Source organism: Hordeum vulgare, chromosome 1H (genome assembly GCF_904849725.1).
Source record: "Hordeum vulgare subsp. vulgare chromosome 1H, MorexV3_pseudomolecules_assembly, whole genome shotgun sequence".
NCBI lineage: Eukaryota > Viridiplantae > Streptophyta > Magnoliopsida > Poales > Poaceae > Hordeum > Hordeum vulgare.
Window position 1 is genome coordinate 473,829,507 of NC_058518.1, and position 21,934 is coordinate 473,851,440.

The following is a 21,934-nucleotide window of genomic DNA, read 5'->3' on the forward strand; positions in this document are numbered from 1 at the left end:
AATTTTTGTTTCCCATGCGACGTTCCCCAACAGTGGCATCATGAGCTAGGTTCATGCGTAGATGTCTTCTCGAGTAGAACACAAATGTTTTTGTGGGCGGTGATGTGCGTTTTGCTGCCCTCCTTAGTCTTTTCTTGATTCCGCGGTATTGTTGGATTGAAGCGGCTTGGACCGACATTACTCGTACGCTTACGAGAGACTAGTTTCATCGTTACGAGTAACCCCCTTTGCTCAAAGATGACTGGCAAGTGTCGGTTTCTCCAACTTTAGTTGAATCGGATTTGACCGAGGAGGTCCTTGGATGAGGTTAAATAGCAACTCATATATCTCCGTTGTGGTGTTTGCGTAAGTAAGATGCGATCCTACTAGATACCCTTGGTCACCACGTAAAACATGCAACAACAAAATTAGAGGACGTCTAACTTGTTTTTGCAGGGTATGCTTGTGATGTGATATGGCCAATGATGTGATGTGATATATTGGATGTATGAGATGATCATGTTGTAATAGAAATATCGACTTGCACGTCGATGGTACGGCAACCGGCAGGAGCCATAGGGTTGTCTTTATACTAACGTGTGTGCTTGCAGATGCGTTTACTATTTTGCTAGGATGTAGTTTTAGTAGTAATAGCATGAGTAGCACGACAACCCCGATGGCAACACGTTGACGAAGATCATGGTGTGGCGCCGGTGACAAGAAGATCGTGCCGGTGCTTTGGTGATGGAGATCAAGAAGCACGTAATGATGGCCATATCATGTCACTTATGAATTGCATGTGATGTTAATCCTTTTATGCACCTTATTTTGCTTAGAACGACGGTAGCATTATGAGGTGATCTCTCACTAAAATTTCAAGACGAAATTGTGTTCTCCCCGATTGTGCACCGTTGCTACAGTTCGTCGTTTCGAGACACCACGTGATGATCGGGTGTGATAGACTCAACGTTCACATACAACGGGTGCAAAACAGTTGCGCACGCGGAACACTCGGGTTAAGCTTGACGAGCCTAGCATGTGCAGACATGGCCTCGGAACACATGAGACCGAAAGGTCGATCATGAATCATATAGATGATATGATTAGCATAGGGATGCTTACCACTGAAACTATACTCAACTCACGTGATGATCGGACTTGGGATAGTGTAAGTGGATCATGAACCACTCAAATGACTAGAGAGATGTACTTTTTGAGTGGGAGTTTAGCATATAATTTGATTAAGTTGAACTCTAATTATCTTGAACATAGTCTAAGTCCACTTTGAATATATTTGTGTTGTAGATCATGGCTCACGCAAGTGTCATCCTGAATTTTAATACGTTCCTAGAGAAAGCTAAGTTGAAAGATGATGGAAGCAACTTTGTAGACTGGGCTCGTAATCTTAAGCTAATCTTACAAGCTGGGAAGAAGGATTATGTCCTTAATGTTGTGCTAGGAGATGAACCACCCGCTACGGCTGATCAGGATGTTAAGAACGCTTGGTTAGCGCGTAAGGAGGACTACTCAATAGTTCAATGTGCAGTCTTGTATGGCTTAGAACCGGGACTTCAACGTCGCTTTGAGCGTCATGGAGCATTTGAGATGTTCCAGGAGTTGAAGTTTATCTTTCAGAAGAACGCCCGGATCGAGAGGTATGAGACCTCCGATAAATTCTATGCTTGCAAGATGGAGGAAAACTCGTCTGTCAGTGAACATGTGCTCAAAATGTCTGGGTACTCAAACCGTCTAGCTGAACTGGGGATTGAACTCCCGCAAGAAGCTATCACTGACAGAATCCTTCAATCACTGCCGCCAAGCTATAAAGGCTTTGTGTTGAACTACAACATGCAAGGGATGAACAAGTCTCCCGGCGAGTTGTTTGCGATGCTGAAAGTCGCAGAGTCTGAACTCCGTAAAGAGCATCAAGTGTTGATGGTGAGCAAGACCACTAGTTTCAAGAGAAACGGCAAAGGCAAGAAGGGCAATTCTAAGAAGAGCGGCAAGCTTGTTGCCAATCCGCCGAAGAAACCCAAGGCTGGACCTAAGCCTGAAACGGAGTGTTTCTATTGCAAGGGTATGGGTCACTGGAAGCGCAATTGCCCCAAGTATCTGGCAGATAAGAAGGCGGGCAAAGAAAAATCAGGTATATTTGATATACATGTTATTGATCTGTACTTAACCGGCTCTCGTAGTAGTGCCTGGGTATTCGATACCGGTTCTGTTGCTCATATTTGCAACTCGAAACAGGAACTGCGGAATAGGCGAAGGCTGGCGAAAGATGAAGTGACGATGCGCGTAGGAAATGGTTCCAAGGTTGATGCAATCGCCGTCGGCACAGTGTCACTTCAGTTACCGTCAGGATTAGTGATGAACTTAAATCATTGTTATCTAGTGCCTGCGTTGAGCATGAACATTATATCTGGATCTTGTTTATTGCGAGACGGTTACTCTTTTAAGTCAGAGAATAATGGTTGTTCTATTTCTATGAGTAACATCTTTTATGGTCATGCACCGAATGTGAGAGGATTGTTTATATTGAATCTTGATAATGATACCCATATACATAACATTGAGACCAAAAGAGTTAGAGTTAACAATGATAGCGCCATATTTTTGTGGCACTGCCGCTTAGGTCATATTGGTATAAAGCGCATGAAGAAACTCCATGCTGATGGACTTTTGGAGTCACTTGACTTTGATTCACTTGACACGTGCGAACCATGCCTCATGGGCAAGATGACTAAAACTCCGTTCTCAGGAACAATGGAGCGTGCAAGTGACTTGTTGGAAATCATACATACCGATGTGTGTGGTCCGATGAGCGTGGAGGCACGCGGCGGATATCGTTATTTTCTCACCTTCACTGACGATTTAAGTAGATATGGTTATGTCTACTTGATGAAGCACAAGTCTGAGACATTTGAAATGTTCAAGCAATTTCAGAGTGAAGTGGAAAATCATCGTAACAAGAAGATCATGTTCCTACGGTCTGATCGTGGGGGTGAATATCTGAGTTTCGAGTTTGGTACTCACTTAAGACAATGTGGAATTGTTTCACAGTTAACACCGCCTGGAACACCACAGCGTAATGGTGTGTCCGAACGTCGTAATCGTACTCTATTAGAGATGGTGCGATCTATGATGTCTCTTACTGATTTGCCATTATCTTTTTGGGGCTATGCATTAGAAACAGCTGCATTCACTTTAAATAGGGCACCATCAAAATCCGTTGGGACGACACCATACGAACTGTGGTATGGCAAAAGGCCAAAGTTGTCGTTTCTTAAAGTTTGGGGATGTGATGCTTATGTCAAAAAGCTTCAGCCTGAAAAGCTGGAACCCAAAGCGGAAAAGTGCGTCTTCATAGGTTACCCAAAAGAAACAGTTGGGTACACCTTCTATCTCAAATCCGAGGGCAAAGTGTTTGTTGCTAAAAACGGAGCTTTTCTCGAGAAGGAGTTTCTCTCGAGAGAATTGAGTGGGAGGAAGATAGAACTTGACGAGGTTGCCGAACCTCTCATCCCTCTGGATGGTGGCGCAGGGCAAGGGGAAACCCCTGTCGTTGCGACGCCGGTTGAGGAGGAAGTTAATGATGATGATCATGAAACTCCAGTTCAATTTTCTGTCGAACCACGCAGGTCGACGAGACCACGTGCTGCTCCAGAGTGGTACGGTAATCCCGTCTTGTCAATCATGTTGTTAGACAACAATGAACCTGCGAATTATGAAGAAGCAATGGTGGGCCCAGATTCCAACAAATGGCTAGAAGCCATGAAGTCTGAGATAGGATCCATGTATGAGAACAAAGTGTGGACTTTGGAGGTACTACCTGAGGGCCGCAAGGCTATTCAGAACAAATGGATCTTTAAGAGGAAGACGGACGCTAACGGTAATGTGACCGTTTATAAAGCTCGACTTGTGGCAAAGGGTTTTTCACAAGTTCAAGGAATTGACTACGATGAGACATTCTCACCCGTAGCGATGCTTAAGTCCATTAGAATCATGTTAGCAATAGCTGCATTTTTCGATTATGAAATCTGGCAGATGGATGTCAAAACGGCGTTCCTTAACGATTTCCTTAAGGAAGAGTTGTATATGATACAACCCGAAGGTTTTGTCGATCCTAAGAATGCTAACAAGGTGTGCAAGCTCCAGCGATCCATTTATGGACTGGTGCAAGCATCTCGGAGTTGGAACAAACGCTTTGATGAGGTGATCAAAGCATTTGGGTTTATACAAGTGGTTGGAGAATCTTGTATTTACAAGATAGTGAGTGGGAGCTCTGTGGCGTTTCTAATATTATATGTGGATGACGTATTGCTGATTGGAAACAACGTGGAGTTTTTAGAGAGCGTAAAAGATTACTTGAATAAAAGTTTCTCTATGAAGGACCTAGGAGAAGCTGCTTACATTCTAGGCATTAAGATCTATAGGGATAGATCAAAACGCGTGATAGGACTTTCACAAAGCACATACCTTGATAAAGTTTTGAAGAGGTTCAAAATGGAACAGTCCAAGAAAGGGTTCTTGCCAGTTCTACAAGGTACGAGATTGAGTAAGACCTAGTGCCCAACAACTGATGAAGATAGAGAGCATATGCGCTCCGTCCCCTATGCTTCAGCCATAGGTTCTATCATGTATGCGATGTTGTGCACTAGACCGGATGTTAGCCTAGCCATAAGTATGGCAGGTAGGTTCCAGAGTAATCCAGGAGTGGATCACTGGACAGCGGTCAAGAATATTCTGAAGTACCTGAAAAGGACTAAGGAGATGTTTCTCGTGTATGGAGGTGACGAAGAGCTCGCCGTAAAAGGTTACGTCGATGCAAGCTTTGACACAGATCCGGACGACTCTAAGTCCCAAACCGGATACGTATTTATTCTTAATGGGGGTGCAGTAAGCTGGTGCAGTTCCAAGCAAAGTGTCGTAGCAGATTCTACATGTGAAGCAGAGTACATGGCTGCCTCGGAGGCAGCTAAGGAGGGTGTCTGGATGAAGCAGTTCATGACGGATCTTGGAGTGGTGTCAAGCGCACTGAATCCAATAACCTTGTTCTGTGATAACACTGGTGCCATTGCCTTAGCAAAGGAACCACGGTTTCATAAGAAGACCAGACACATCAAACGACGCTTCAACCTCATCCGCGACTACGTCGAGGGAGAGGACGTGAATATATGCAAAGTGCACACGGATCTGAACGTAGCAGACCCGCTGACTAAACCTCTTCCACGGCCAAAGCATGATCAACACCAGAACTGTATGGGTGTTAGATTTATTACAATGTAATTCACATGGTGATGTGAGGGCTAGATTATTGACTCTAGTGCAAGTGGGAGACTGTTGGAATTATGCCCTAGAGGCAATAATAAATATAGTTATTATTATAATTCCTGTATCAAGATAATAGTTTATTATCCATGCTATAATTGTATTGAATGAAGACTCATTTACATGTGTGGATACATAGACAAAACACCGTCCCTAGCATGCCTCTAGTTGGCTAGCCAGTTGATCCATGATAGTCAGTGTCTTCTGATTATGAACAAGGTGTTGTTGCTTGATAATTGGATCACGTCATTGGGAGAATCACGTGATGGACTAGACCCAAACTAATAGACGTAGCATGTTGATCGTGTCATTTTGTTGCTACTGTTTTCTGCGTGTCAAGTATTTGTTCCTATGACCATGAGATCATATAACTCACTGACACCGGAGGAATGCTTTGTGTGTATCAAACGTCGCAACGTAACTGGGTGACTATAAAGATGCTCTACAGGTATCTCCGAAGGTGTTAGTTGAGTTAGTATGGATCAAGACTGGGATTTGTCACTCCGTGTGACGAAGAGGTATCTCGGGGCCCACTCGGTAATACAACATCACACACAAGCCTTGCAAGCAATGTAACTTAGTGTAAGTTACGGGATCTTGTATTAAGGAACGAGTAAAGAGACTTGCCGGTAAACGAGATTGAAATAGGTATGCGGATACTGACGATCGAATCTCGGGCAAGTAACATACCGAAGGACAAAGGGAATGACATACGGGATTATACGAATCCTTGGCACTGAGGTTCAAACAATAAGATCTTCGTAGAATATGTAGGATCCAATATGGGCATCCAGGTCCCGCTATTGGATATTGACCGAGGAGTCTCTCGGGTCATGTCTACATAGTTCTCGAACCCGCAGGGTCTGCACACTTAAGGTTCGACGTTGTTTTATGCGTATTTGAGTTATATGGTTGGTTACCGAATGTTGTTCGGAGTCCCGGATGAGATCACGGACGTCACGAGGGTTTTCGGAATGGTCCGGAAATGAAGATTGATATATAGGATGACCTCATTTGATTACCGGAAGGTTTTTCGGAGTTACCGGGAATGTACCGGGAATGACGAATGGGTTCCGGGAGTTCACCGGGGGGGGGGGACAACCCACCCCGGGGAAGCCCATAGGCTTTGGGGAGACACACCAGCCCTTAGTGGGCTGGTGGGACAGCCCCAAGGGGGCCTATGCGCCAAGAATAAAGAATCAAAGGAAAGAAAAAAAAAGAGGGAGGAAGTGGGAAGGGAGGGGGACTCCTCCCACCAAACCAAGTCCAACTCGGTTTGGGGCGGGAGTCCTCCCCCCCTTGGCTTGGCCGACCCCTTGAGGGTCCCTTGGACCCCAAGGCAAGGTCCCCCTCCCTCCTCCTATATATATGGAGCAATTAGGGCTGATTTGAGACGACTTTCTCACGGCTGCCCGACCACATACCTCCATAGTTTTTCCTCTAGATCGCGTTTCTGCGGAGCTCGGGCGGAGCCCTGCTGAGACAAGATCATCACCAACCTCCGGAGCGTCGTCATGCTGCCGGAGAACTCTTCTACCTCTCCATCTCTCTTGCTGGATCAAGAAGGCCGAGATCATCGTCGAGCTGTACGTGTGCTGAACGCGGAGGTGCCGTCCGTTCGGTACTAGATCGTGGGACTGATCGCGGGATTGTTCGCGGGGCGGATCGAGGGACGTGAGGACGTTCCACTACATCAACCGCGTTCTCTAACGCTTCTGCAGTACGATCTACAAGGGTACGTAGATCACTCATCCCCTCTCGTAGATGGACATCACCATGATAGGTCTTCGTGCGCGTAGGAAAATTTTGTTTCCCATGCGACGTTCCCCATCAGTGGCATCATGAGCTAGGTTCATGCGTAGATGTCTTCTCGAGTAGAACACAAAAGTTTTTGTGGGCGGTGATGTGCGTTTTTCTGCCCTCCTTAGTCTTTTCTTGATTCCGCGGTATTGTTGGATTGAAGCGGCTTGGACCGACATTACTCGTACGCTTACGAGAGACTGGTTTCATCGTTACGAGTAACCCCCTTTGCTCAAAGATGACTGGCAAGTGACGGTTTCTCCAACTTTAGTTGAATCGGATTTAACCGAGGAGGTCCTTGGATGAGGTTAAATAGCAACTCATATATCTCCGTTGTGGTGTTTGCGTAAGTAAGATGCGATCCTACTAGATACCCTTGGTCACCACGTAAAACATGCAACAACAAAATTAGAGGACGTCTAACTTGTTTTTGCAGGGTATGATTGTGATGTGATATGGCCAATGATGTGATGTGATATATTGGATGTATGAGATGATCATGTTGTAATAGAAATATCGACTTGCACGTCGATGGTACGGCAACCGGCAGGAGCCATAGGGTTGTCTTTATACTAACGTTTGTGCTTGCAGATGCGTTTACTATTTTGCTAGGATGTAGCTTTAGTAGTAATAGCATAAGTAGCACGACAACCCCGATGGCAACGCGTTGATGGATGATCATGGTGTGGCGCCGGTGACAAGAAGATCGTGCCGGTGCTTTGGTGATGGAGATCAAGAAGCACGTAATGATGGCCATATCATGTCACTTATGAATTGCATGTGATGTTAATCCTTTTATGCACCTTATTTTGCTTAGAACGACGGTAGCATTATGAGGTGATCTCTCACTAAAATTTCAAGACGAAATTGTGTTCTCCCCGACTGTGCACCGTTGCTACAGTTCGTCGTTTCGAGACACCACGTGATGATCGGGTGTGATAGACTCAACGTTCACATACAACGGGTGCAAAACAGTTGCGCACGCGGAACACTCGGGTTAAGCTTGACGAGCCTAGCATGTGCAGACATGGCCTCGGAACACATGAGACCGAAAGGTCGATCATGAATCATATAGTTGATATGATTAGCATAGGGATGCTTACCACTGAAACTATACTCAACTCACGTGATGATCGGACTTGGGATAGTGTAAGTGGATCATGAACCACTCAAATGACTAGAGAGATGTACTTTTTGAGTGGGAGTTTAGCATATAATTTGATTAAGTTGAACTCTAATTATCTTGAACATAGTCTAAGTCCACTTTGAATATATTTGTGTTGTAGATCATGGCTCACGCAAGTGTCATCCTGAATTTTAATACGTTCCTAGAGAAAGCTAAGTTGAAAGATGATGGAAGCAACTTTGTAGACTGGGCTCGTAATCTTAAGCTAATCTTACAAGCTGGGAAGAAGGATTATGTCCTTAATGCTGCGCTAGGAGATGAACCACCCGCTACGGCTGATCAGGATGTTAAGAACGCTTGGTTAGCGCGTAAGGAGGACTACTCAATAGTTCAATGTGCAGTCTTGTATGGCTTAGAACCGGGACTTCAACGTCGCTTTGAGCGTCATGGAGCATTTGAGATGTTCCAGGAGTTGAAGTTTATCTTTCAGAAGAACGCCCGGATCGAGAGGTATGAGACCTCCGATAAATTCTATGCTTGCAAGATGGAGGAAAACTCGTCTGTCAGTGAACATGTGCTCAAAATGTCTGGGTACTCAAACCGTCTAGCTGAACTGGGGATTGAACTCCCGCAAGAAGCTATCACTGACAGAATCCTTCAATCACTGCCGCCAAGCTATAAAGGCTTTGTGTTGAACTACAACATGCAAGGGATGAACAAGTCTCTCGGCGAGTTGTTTGCGATGCTGAAAGTCGCAGAGTCTGAACTCCGTAAAGAGCATCAAGTGTTGATGGTAAGCAAGACCACTAGTTTCAAGAGAAACGGCAAAGGCAAGAAGGGAAATTCGAAGAAGAGCGGCAAGCGTGTTGCCAATCCGCCGAAGAAACCCAAGGCTGGACCTAAGCCTGAAACAGAGTGCTTCTATTGCAAGGGTATGGGTCATTGGAAGCGCAATTGCCCCAAGTATCTGGCAAATAAGAAGGCGGGCAAAGAAAAATCAGGTATATTTGATATACATGTTATTGATGTGTACTTAACCGGCTCTCGTAGTAGTGCCTGGGTATTCGATACCGGTTCTGTTGCTCACATTTGCAACTCGAAACAGGAACTGCGGAATAGACGAAGGCTGGCGAAAGACGAAGTGACGATGCGCGTAGGAAATGGTTCCAAGGTTGATGCAATCGCCGTCGGCACAGTGTCACTTCAGCTACCATCGGGATTAGTGATGAACTTAAATCGTTGTTATTTAGTGCCTGCGTTGAGCATGAACATTATATCTGGATCTTGTTTATTGCGAGATGGTTACTCTTTTAAGTCTGAGAATAATGGTTATTCTATTTCTATGAGTAACATCTTTTATGGTCATGCACCGAATGTGAGAGGATTGTTCATATTGAATCTTGATAGCGATACGCATATACATAACATTGAGACCAAAAGAGTTAGAGTAAACAATGATAGCGCCATATTTTTGTGGCACTGCCGCTTGGGTCATATTGGTGTAAAGCGCATGAAGAAACTCCATGCTGATGGACTTTTGGAGTCACTTGATTTTGATTCACTTGACACGTGCGAACCATGCCTCATGGGCAAGATGACTAAGACTCCGTTCTCCGGAACAATGGAGCGTGCAAGTGACTTGTTGGAAATCATACATACAGATGTGTGTGGTCCAATGAGCGTAGAGGCACGTGGCGGATATCGTTATTTCCTCACCTTCACTGACGATTTAAGTAGATATGGTTATGTCTACTTGATGAAACACAAGTCTGAAACATTTGAAAAGTTCAAGCAATTTCAGAGTGAAGTGGAAAATCATCGTAACAAGAAGATCAAGTTCCTACGGTCTGATCGTGGGGGTGAATATCTGAGTTTCGAGTTCGGTGCTCACTTAAGACAATGTGGAATTGTTTCACAGTTAACACCGCCTGGAACACCACAGCGTAATGGTGTGTCCGAACATCGTAATCGTACTTTGTTAGAGATGGTGCGATCTATGATGTCTCTTACTGAATTGCCGTTATCATTTTGGGGTTATGCATTAGAAACAGCTGCATTCACTTTAAATAGGGCACCATCAAAATCCGTTGAGACGACACCATACGAACTGTGGTATGGCAAAAGGCCAAAGTTGTCGTTTCTTAAAGTTTGGGGATGTGATGCTTATGTCAAAAAGCTTCAGCCTGAAAAGCTGGAACCCAAAGCGGAAAAATGCGTCTTCATAGGCTACCCAAAAGAGACAGTTGGGTACACCTTCTATCTCAAATCCGAGGGCAAAGTGTTTGTTGCCAAGAACGGAACTTTTCTCAAGAAGGAGTTTCTCTCGAGAGAATTGAGTGGGAGGAAGATAGAACTTGACGAGGTTGTCGAACCTCTCATCCCTCTGGATGGTGGCGCAGGGCAAGGGGAAACCTCTGTCATTGCGACGCCGGTTGAGGAGGAAGTTAATGATGATGATCATGAAACTCCAGTTCAAGTTTCTGTTGAACCACGCAGGTCGACGAGATCACGTGCTGCTCCAGAGTGGTACGGTAATCCCGTCTTATCAATCATGTTGTTAGACAACAATGAACCTGCGAATTATGAAGAAGCAATGGTGGGCCCAGATTCCAACAAATGGCTAGAAGCCATGAAATCTGAGATAGGATCCATGTATGAGAACAAAGTGTGGACTTTGGAGATACTACCTGAGGGCCGCAAGGCCATTCAGAACAAATGGATCTTTAAGAAGAAGACGGACGCTGACGGTAATGTGACCGTTTATAAAGCTCGACTTGTGGCAAAGGGTTTTTCACAAGTTCCAGGAATTGACTACGATGAGACTTTTTCTCCCGTGGCAATGCTTAAGTCCGTCAGAATCATGTTAGCAATAGCTGCATTTTTCGATTATGAAATCTGGCAGATGGATGTCAAAACGGCGTTCCTTAACGGTTTCCTTAAGGAAGAGTTGTATATGATGCAACCCAAAGGTTTTGTCGATCCTAAAAATGCTGACAAAGTGTGCAAGCTCCAGCGATCCATTTATGGACTGGTGCAAGCATCTCGGAGTTGGAACAAACGCTTTGATGAGGTGATCAAAGCATTTGGGTTTATACAAGTGGTTGGAGAATCTTGTATTTACAAGAAAGTGAGTGGGAGCTCTGTGGCGTTTCTAATATTATATGTGGATGACATATTACTGATTGGAAACAACGTAGAGCTTTTGGAGAGCATAAAAGGTTACTTGAATAAAAGTTTCTCTATGAAGGACCTAGGAGAAGCTGCTTACATTCTAGGCATTAAGATCTATAGGGATAGATCAAAACGCCACAAACACAAAGCACATACCTTGATAAAGTTTTGAAGAGGTTCAAAATGGAACAGTCCAAGAAAGGGTTCTTGCCAGTGTTGCAAGGTACGAGATTGAGTAAGACTCAGTGCCCAGCAACTGATGAAGATAGAGAGCATATGCGCTCCGTCCCCTATGCTTCAGCCATAGGTTCTATCATGTATGCGATGCTGTGCACTAGACCGGATGTTAGCCTGACCATAAGTATGGCAGGTAGGTTCCAGAGTAATCCAGGAGTGGATCACTGGACAGCGGTCAAGAATATCCTGAAGTACCTGAAAAGGACTAAGGAGATGTTTCTCGTGTATGGAGGTGACGAAGAGCTCGCCGTAAAAGGTTACGTCGATGCAAGCTTTGACACAGATCCGGACGACTCTAAGTCTCAAACCGGATACATATTTATTCTTAATGGGGGTGCAGTAAGCTGGTGCAGTTCCAAGCAAAGCGTCGTAGCAGATTCTACATGTGAAGCAGAGTACATGGCTGCCTCGGAGGCGGCTAAGGAGGGTGTCTGGATGAAGCAGTTCATGACGGATCTTGGAGTGGTGCCAAGTGCACTAGATCCAATAACCTTGTTCTGTGACAACACTGGTGCCATTGCCTTAGCAAAGGAACCAAGGTTTCACAAGAAGACCAGACACATCAAACGACGCTTCAACCTCATCCGCGACTACGTCGAGGAGGAGGACGTAAATATATGCAAAGTGCACACGGATCTGAATGTAGCAGACCCGCTGACTAAACCTCTTCCACGGCCAAAACATGATCAACACCAGAACTGTATGGGTGTTAGATTTATTACAATGTAATTCACATGGTGATGTGAGGGCTAGATTATTGACTCTAGTGCAAGTGGGAGACTGTTGGAATTATGCCCTAGAGGCAATGATAAATGTATAGTTATTATTATAATTCCTGTATCAAGATAATAGTTTATTATCCATGCTATAATTGTATTGAATGAAGACTCATTTACATGTGTGGATACATAGACAAAACACCGTCCCTAGCATGCCTCTAGTTGGCTAGCCAGTTGATCGATGATAGTCAGTGTCTTCTGATTATGAACAAGGTGTTGTTGCTTGATAACTGGATCACGTCATTGGGAGAATCACGTGATGGACTAGATCCAAACTAATAGACGTAGCATGTTGATCGTGTCATTTTGTTGCTACTGTTTTCTGCGTGTAAAGTATTTATTCCTATGACCATGAGATCATATAACTCACTGACACCGGAGGAATACTTTGTGTGTATCAAACATCGCAACGTAACTGGGTGACTATAAAGATGCTCTACAGGTATCTCCGAAGGTGTTAGTTGAGTTAGTATGGATCAAGACTGGGATTTGTCACTCCCTATGACGGAGAGGTATCTCGGGGCCCACTCGGTAATACAACATCACACACAAGCCTTGCAAGCAATGTAACTTAGTGTAAGTTGCGGGATCTTGTATTACGGAACGAGTAAAGAGACTTGCCGGTAAACGAGATTGAAATAGGTATGCGGATACTGACGATCGAATCTCGGGCAAGTAACATACCGAAGGACAAAGGGAATGACATACGGGATTATATGAATCCTTGGCACTGAGGTTCAAACGATAAGATCTTCGTAGAATATGTAGGATCCAATATGGGCATCCAGGTCCCGCTATTGGATATTGACCGAGGAGTCTCTCGGGTCATGTCTAGATAGTTCTCGAACCTGCAGGGTCTGCACACTTAAGGTTCGACGTTGTTTTATGCGTATTTGAGTTATATGGTTGGTTACCGAATGTTGTTCGGAGTCCCGGATGAGATCACGGACATCACGAGGGTTTCCGGAATGGTCCGGAAACGAAGATTGATATATAGGATGACCTCATTTGATTACCGGAAGGTTTTTCGGAGTTACCGGGAATGTACCGGGAATGACGAATGGGTTACGGGAGTTCACCGGGGGGGGGGGGGCAACCCACCCCGGGGAAGCCCATAGGCTTTGGGGAGACACACCAGCCCTTAGTGGGCTGGTGGGACAGCCCCAAGGGGGCCTATGTGCCAAGAATAAAGAATCAAAGGAAAGAAAAAAAAAAGAGGGAGGAAGTGGGAAGGGAGGGGGACTCCTCCCACCAAACCAAGTCCAACTCGGTTTGGGGGGGGGAGTCCTCCCCCCCTTGGCTCGGCCGACCCCTTGAGGGTCCCTTGGACCCCAAGGCAAGGTCCCCCTCCCTCCTCCTATATATATGGAGCAATTAGGGCTGATTTGAGATGACTTTCTCACGGCTGCCCGACCACATACCTCCATAGTTTTTCCTCTAGATCGCGTTTCTGCGGAGCTCGGGCGGAGCCCTGCTGAGACAAGATCATCACCAACCTCCGGAGCGCCGTCACGCTGCCGGAGAACTCTTCTACCTCTCAGTCTCTCTTGCTGGATCAAGAAGGCCGAGATCATCGTCGAGCTGTACGTGTGCTGAACGCGGAGGTGCCGTTCGTTCGGTACTAGATCGTGGGACTGATCGCGGGATTGTTCGCGGGGCGGATCGAGGGACGTGAGGACGTTACACTACATCAACCGCGTTCTCTAACGCTTCTGCTGTACGATCTACAAGGGTACGTAGATCACTCATCCCCTCTCGTAGATGGGCATCACCATGATAGGTCTTCGTGCGCATAGGAAAATTTTGTTTCCCATGCGACGTTCCCCATCAGAAGGTGGATATGATTTTCACTAGAGCTAAAGGTGTGGCGAGGATGCTAGTCAACGTCATTGATATTCAGTTGGTGCCGGATGAGGTTATGTGGACCTTTGAGGGGGCTAGATACACTTTGCTATTGGAGATAGAGAGTCCGGATCTCTTTAAGGACTCGGTCACTAATGGAGATGTCGATACGACAGATAAAGATGATGATGCGGGAGCTAGGGAATCCGAGGAGAAGGATGACCTTTTTGACTCCTCTAAGCAGAAAGCGCCCGACAGTAAGGCGAGCAAGGGAGTAGGAGGTACGCCACCGTCACTGCCTCCGACGTCCCAACTGAAGTTTGGCTCGTTTGAGCCGGCGTCGACTCCGGCGAAGATTGACGTCTCTAGGTCATCGCCGACTTACAGGGCTGCGGTTACTCCAGCGAAAGATTTAAGTAAAGTGCCAAAGCCGGGAGGAGTGGCTGCAGCAAATGTCGTGCTACCGGCCGTCTCGTTGTCTGCCTATCTGGCTAGTGCTAAGCAACGGGAGGATAGAAAGCTGGGTCACTTGGGAGCTGAGCAACTCGAGCCTAATATGCATGCGGTAGCACACATGCAGCTACAGGAGGTGGATATTGGGGTAGTACACCAAGTGGAAAGTGATGGACATCTTGCTGGGGAAATACATGATCATGCAGGCCTCACGTTCGGGTCGGTTAGGCCGGTGCTGGGAGATGCTGTGGGAGTAGCTGATTCCTCTGACGCACTTGGACCAGAGACGAGCTCGGCGCAAGTATAGGGGTCCGCTGTCGATGGAGCCAGCATGCCGGACGAAGCCGTGGACCCGATGGGCGTTCAGGCGCAGGCAACACCAGCTCAGCGCGGCTCCTCATCAGGGGTGCAGGGATCGGGTATCGGATCGCAGATGCCGGAGGGCGTTATGATTCCACATGATGTGCAGGAGGGACTTGTTCAGACTGCAAAGGCACAAGGCATCATTGATTTATTTTCTGCGGACCAGGTCATAGCGTATGGAGGTATAGCTAATCCGATGACGTCGGGCATGAGGTCTAGTCAGAGGATTCAGGAGCAACCTGACACGGATGACTTGCAGATGGGACGGGCTAAGCGTGTGGCAAAGATGAGAGATGTTGAAGCTTCCACAGGTATGTCCATTGACAAAGCCCATTCTATTTTACATTTTACGCCTCAAGAGATTATCAATAATGCTACTTCGGTTGGGGTTTCGCTGGGGAGCACGGGTAAAGAGGTTGCCAAATCGATTAATGATCTACTTGACTTAGAAGTAGATAGGGCCTTGGACATAGTCAGGAATCTGGCAGCGACTAAACCTTTGAATAATTCTGAAAATTCTGCATTGGGGGAGTTGAATTCTCTATGTGAGGATCTCGTGCCAGATGAGGATTCAGAGAAGGGTGATGATCACCTCTTCGATGAGTGTAGTCACGATTTGATACCTAAGCAAGATAAAGACTGCCAGCCGGGTTATATGGACCTGGGGATTGGCAGTGAAAAACCTAAACGCACTTGGAAGCGGAAGGTGTATCCGGTTTCGGCCGTGCGTAGGAGTGCACGGTTTAAGACTGCTAATTTTTTTATGATGAAAGATGAGAGGGATCTTTTGGAATAGCAGAGGTCTAAAAGACTTGGCTAAAATTAGATTTCTCGCGGAGGCTACGTTAGAGTATAAGTTAGATTTTATCGCGCTCATGGAGACTGGACGTGATAATTTTACATCACAGTTCCTGAAAACCTTATCCGCAGGAGTGGACTTTGACTGGCACTGTCTCCCCCCAAGAGGAAGATCTGGTGGGATCTTACTTGGAGTGCGGTGTGAGTCACTTCACGTACGCGAAGTGGTGTTGGGGGAGTTTGCAGTTAAGTATAGGCTGCGATCGAAAAATGACGGTTTTCAATGGGCTCTAGTAGCGGTGTATGGTGCTGCCCAGGCAGAGCTGAAACCAGATTTCCTAGCTGATTTGGTTCGTATTTGTGATGACAAGTTACCTCTATTGGTTGGGGGTGATTTTAACATTACTCGACGTTCAGACGAAAAAAACAATGATAAGTTTGATGGCAGATGGCCATTTATGTTCAACACTATTATTGAAAGTCTGGATCTCAGGGAGATTGAACTTTCAGGAAGAAAGTATACCTGGGCTAACTCCTTACAAGAACAAAGGTTCGAAAAGCTAGATAGGGTCCTCATGAGTACGGAGTGGGAACAGAAGTTCCCGTTAGTCTCTGTTTGTGCACTTAATCGGGCCCTCTCTGATCATACACCATTGCTTCTGGATTCCGGGGATGCAATCCATTCGGGTAACAAAAACAATTTTTCATTTGAGTCCAGTTGGTTCCTGAGAGAGGGATTCATGGACATGATTGCTAGGTAATGGAAGGTCGGGTGTGGAGGGATGGCCAATGTTGAAAGATTCCAAAACAAGATTAGGCATCTTCAACAGTTCCTCCGGGGATGGGCAAAGAATCAATTTGGGATATACAAAGAGGACCAGGATAGACTCTTAAAGTATATTGATGATCTTGATCGAAAAGCGGAGAATGGTGTGTTGGATGCAAATGAAAGAGCATCCAAGGATGAAGCCGAACAGAGAGTTCGGCTACTCCTTCGAGAAGAGGAAATGAAATGGGCCCTTCGAGCTAAAGTACGTTCGATTGTCCATGGGGATAATAATACGAAGTTTTTCCATTTGATAGCGAATGGCAAGCATAGGAAGAAGAGGATTGTGCAGCTCGAACAGGATGAGGGCACTATAGTGGGCCACGAGAACTTGAAATTGTACATCACAACTTATTATGGACAGCTCTTTGGAGCGTCGGCTAACTCTTCTATCACTATGGATGAGCAAATGGTAGCGGATATCCCTCAAATCGGAGATGCCGACAATGAGATACTATCTGCTCCTTTCATGGAGAAAGAGGTGCTTGAGGCAATTAGACAAATGAAAAATAGCAAAGCTCCTCGTCCGGATGGCTTTCCGGCTGAGTTTTATAAGAAATGCTGGTTTATTATCAAGGATGACCTAATGCCACTGTTTCATGACCTATTTTGCAGATGACTAAAACTCTTTCATTTGAATTTTGGTACCATTACGTTGTTACCGAAGAAAGAGGGGGCGACACGTATTGAACAATTTCGCCCTATTTGTCTGCTCAATATTAGCTTTAAGATATTCACAAATGTGGGTACTAATCGGTTAGCTCAGGTCGCTCACTCGGTGGTCCAGTCGACGCAGACGGCGTTCATGCCTGGACGGAACATCCTGGAAGGGGTAGTTATTTTGCATGAAACATTACATGAAATCCACTGGAAGAAACTAGATGGGGTTATCTTCAAGGTAGATTTTGAAAAGGCGTACGATAAAGTAAAATGGTCTTTCTTGCAACAAACCCTACGTATGAAGGGGTTTGACCAGCTATGGCGAAAGCATGTAGACTGTTTTATTAAAAAAGGCAGTGTCGGAATCAAAGTTAATGATGACGTCGGTCATTTTTTCCAGACACTTAAGGGTCTATGACAAGGGGATCCTAAGTCGCCGATTCTTTTCAACATTGTTGCGGACATGTTGGCCTTGATGATTAGGAGCTCTAGTGACAAAGATCTAGTAGGAGGACTTGTACCGCATCTCGTGGATGGGGATGTCTCAATCTCACAATATGCCGATGATACCATTATCTTTATGGAGCGTGATTTAGAGAAGGCCCGAAATATGAAACTCATCTTATGCTTGTTTGAACAGTTGTCTGGGTTAAAGATTAACTTCAACAAAAGTGAAATATTTTGTTTTGGAAGGGCAAAGGCGAAACAACATACTTATAACCAATTGTTTGGGTGTGAGTGTGGGACCTTTCCGTTTACTTATTTGGGTGTGCCTATCCACCACCGGAAACTAACAAACAAGGAGTGGAAATGTATTGAAGACCGATTTGAAAAGAAGCTCAGTTGCTGGAAAGGCAAGCTTTTATCTTATGGAGGATGTTTAGTACTTGTTAATTCAGTATTAACCAGTATGCCGATGTTCCTCTTATCCTTCTTCGAGTTACCTAGGGGGGTAAGGAAGAGGTTAGATTTCTACCGGTCATGTTTTTTTTGGCAAAGTGATGAAGTGAAAACAAAGTATAGGCTTACTAAATGGGACATCATTTGCAGACCCAGAGATCAAGGGGGTTTAGGGATGGAGAATTTAGAGGTTAAAAACAGATGCCTGCTAAGTAAATGGCTGTTTATAATTTCGGTAGAAACCGAAGGCATGTGGGTGCAAATTCTAAGGAATAAGTACTTGCAACATAAGACCTTAGCTCAGGTGACCGTTAAACCGAATGATTCTCCATTCTAGAAAGGATTGATGAGGTGTAAAAACGTGTTTTTTAACCAGACTAGGTTTGTCATTGCTAATGGTGAATCAACTAGATTCTGGGAGGATACATGGTTAGGGGATGTGCCCCTAGCACTGGAATATCCGCAGTTATACAATATTGTCCAACGCAGACAAGCGTCTGTTGCGGCAATTTTGAGCCACACGCCTCTAAACATCAGGTTCCGTCGATCTTTGATCGGGGAAAGATGGACCAGATGGCTACACTTAGTTAGAAGGTTAATGCAAATCCAATTGTCGGATAGGCCCGACACTATTCATTGGAAGCTAACTAAGAATGGATCATTTTCGGTAAAGTCTATGTACCTTCATCTTATTGATTCGGGGTACATTCCAAGATCCAAACATATCTGGGAGGTCAAAGTTCCGTTGAGGATAAAGATCTTTATGTGGTTCGTCCACAAAGGTGCTATCTTAACGAAAGTCAACTTGGCAAAACGTAAATGGAAAGGCAACCAGCGATGCAATTTTTGTGACAATAAGGAAACTATCAAGCACCTCTTTTTCCAATGTCCGATGGCTAAAATCCTATGGCGTTCTATACACATTGCTTTTAATATCAACCCCCACTAGTGTCAACACGTTGTTTGGGACGTGGGTAGAGGGAGTTGGTGGTCATTTGACAAATAGTATCCGTGTGGGAGCCTGTGCATTGCTGTGGGCAGTTTGGAACTACAGGAATGATTTAGTGTTTAACAGATGCACGTCTATCAATTTTTTGCAGGTTATTTACAGGGCTACCGCACTGACCAGCACGTGGTCATTACTCACTCATGCGGAATCCAATGAGCTTATGGTTACTGGGTGTGTCCGCTGGGAGATGGTAGCACAGGGTATCTTCAACCGTTTTGGATGGCGGCAAGCTAATAGGATAGGTGGCTAGTCATCTGCTTATTATACCATCGCTGGTTGGACGCATTGGGCGCTTTGTATCTCTTCTTTTTTGTTCTTTGTTTTCAGATTGTTGTACTCGTTCCGGACTTGGTTTCATTTTTTTAATAAAAGGCTGCATGCATCTCTCGATGCAGAGGCCGGGGCTTTGCCTCCTTTTTAAAAAAAAAAATCGTCCGGACATTATTATACACTGAAATACCCGACGAGTCAGCAGGAAAAATATCCAGACGCGCGGCTGTGCTAGGTCCGAACCTGTGGTGGCCAGGCTATCTCCCGCGCTCATCTCCAGTCTCTTCTGGACTAAGCTCCATGGCGGCCACGGCGGCCGCTGCCGCAGTGCGCCCGTCGCTCCCCCGCACGTCGCCGCGCCGCGAGCGCAGCACCTCCTGCTGCTCGTTTGCGCCGGCGACGAGCGCCCCACGGTCCACATGCCTGCCGTCCTCTGTAAGTACGTGCTCGCTTACTTGGTTCCCCCCTTTGCACAATCTGTATCCCGTGAGGATTTCACCTGCCGCGCACCGCCCGTCGATTTTGAAGTGCCACAGTATATCTGTGCCGTACCTGCTTGAATTGGCCGTGCCGTGTGATCGCAAGTAGCATAGCACTTAGCTTCGGAGCACAAACTGGTGCTGGTCTATAAATTGCTCTTAGGATGTTCGGGGTAAACTTGGTGCAGTTACCAATTGTACACTCTGATTGCGCAAAAGCGTTGCTCGCTGAGCTCATTGCTACAATGAGGAAGCACTAGTTTCAGAAATCGCAACTGGAACAATTTCAGAATGGTGTGAATTTCAGAGTGCATTCTAGCAAAGCCAGCGTTTCTCCCCGCTCTGACGATGTAACAGTTTCAGTCCCCGTGCAAAGATGGCGCTGCACCGTCACCCATACCGGGACCTGGAGTCGCCGGCTTCACGGGCCGCGCTGGCGCTGCACCCAGGCCCAAGTGGCGAGCGGCACCGTCGACGACGACGAGGCGTGCGAGCTGGTGAGGGGCACGGACCTCGTCATCGGGCAGGGCGACGACGAGAGCGTGCGCGCCTACCTCCTCGAGGCCGTCAAGAACAACAACGGCACCTGCGTCCTCTTCCTCCCCGACGTCTTCGGCTTCGAGGACTCCGCCACCAGGGACTTCGCCTACCGCATCGCCTGCCACGGCTACAAGTAACGCAACCATTGCCGGGACTTCGAGGGTTCCTAGCTTCTTTCAGATGCTGTGCATTTGCACCTCATCGTGCATGCTTTATTGATCGACGAATGCATTCATGTGTGCAGCGTTCTGGTGCCGGACTTGTTCCGCGGGAACCCGTGGAAGAAGAGCCTGCCGATGGACGGGTTCCAGGCGTGGCTCGCCGAGCAGGCCCCGGAGAGGGTGTCCGGCGACATCGAGACGTGCAGGAAATGGCTGGTTGACGACTTCTTGGCGGCGGCGCCGTCCAAGAAGCTGGGCGTGGTCGGGTTCTGCTACGGGGGCGGCCGCCTCGTGGAGACGCTGGCGCGCGACGCCGACTCCTGCTTCAGCGCCGGCGTCTGCTTCTACGGATCACGGATGGACGCGTCGCTCGGGGCGCAGATCGCGGCGCCCGTGCTGTTCGTGTGCGGCGACGGCGACCCGCTGTGCCCCGTGGAGACGGTGCGGGAGCTGGAGAGGCGCGCGAGGGGCGCCAAGGCCGCCGTGTACGCCGGCAGGGGCCACGGCTTCGCGCACCGCCCGGAGTCGCTCGAGGACGACGGCGACGCCGAGGACGCGTTCGCTAAGATGAAGAGCTGGTTGCACGACCACCTGCTTGCTTGATCTGTTGTGCAATCGTGTGTTATTTGTACATTCTCTTTGTTGTGTTCGTTGTTCTGTTTGATTACTACCGTTGTACGAGTTGCAAGTTTTCATCAACTGGTAAAGAGAAGAGGTTCTTCAAGATGTAGTGTCATAGAGAGTGATAAGCCAAACATGATCTACACTCAACAAAAGTGCGCTTAGCTGGGTTGTGGGCTTTGAAATTACAATTTCTCAATTCATGGACATAAGCAACAAATTTAAAATTTGGCGTCCAAGCTTGAATCTTCCTTATGATAGCTCCCTATAACATCCCAAAGAGCATTATGAGATCTCGTCCACGACGACCCTACAATCCAAAGCCACATGGATTCGCCGTTGGGAGGGGTCCTCAACTAGCGCCAACGCTTCCATGCATGCAAGGGTTTCGAGTGAACCTGGTCGGTTAGATGGGGGATGAAAACTCCAGAAGCTCCAAGATATACATCATTCTGATCTCCACATATTGCACCAACCGCTTCACACTCATTACCCTGAACCGTGCCATCAACATTGTTTTTCGACATACCATCTGGAGGGGTCTACCATTGTGCAATAGTGTTACACATAGGTCTAGTTACCGTGGCGT

At 46.5% G+C, this 21,934-nt stretch overlaps 1 protein-coding gene across 4 annotated transcripts; it reads left to right on the forward strand.

Moving 5' to 3' along the window:
• The first annotated feature begins 19,767 nt into the window (after positions 1-19,767).
• Positions 19,768-21,448, forward strand: LOC123415773 (carboxymethylenebutenolidase homolog). 4 transcript variants are annotated; one of them, XM_045106757.1, is made up of 3 exons: positions 19,768-19,983; positions 20,387-20,696; positions 20,808-21,448. In XM_045106757.1, exons 1-3 carry the CDS (start codon positions 19,845-19,847, stop codon positions 21,325-21,327), a joined length of 969 nt encoding a protein of 322 aa, XP_044962692.1. In that variant the 5' UTR covers positions 19,768-19,844; the 3' UTR covers positions 21,328-21,448. The 4 variants fall into 4 exon arrangements, with proteins under 4 accessions (XP_044962692.1, XP_044962691.1, XP_044962693.1 ...); XM_045106756.1 differs by having other exon boundaries at positions 19,800-19,983; positions 20,381-20,696; XM_045106758.1 differs by having other exon boundaries at positions 19,801-19,979; positions 20,381-20,696.
• The last annotated feature ends 486 nt before the right edge of the window (positions 21,449-21,934 follow it).

Excerpts from the sequence above, each read along its gene's own strand:
- LOC123415773 (XM_045106756.1), top strand. The coding sequence starts at position 19,845 with ATGGCGGCCACGGCGGCCGCTGCCGCAGTGCGCCCGTCGCTCCCCCGC. Across the intron at positions 19,984-20,380 it reads ATGCCTGCCGTCCTCTGTAA|TTTCAGTCCCCGTGCAAAGA; the intron begins GTACGTGCTCGC and ends ACGATGTAACAG. Across the intron at positions 20,697-20,807 it reads ATCGCCTGCCACGGCTACAA|CGTTCTGGTGCCGGACTTGT; the intron begins GTAACGCAACCA and ends TCATGTGTGCAG.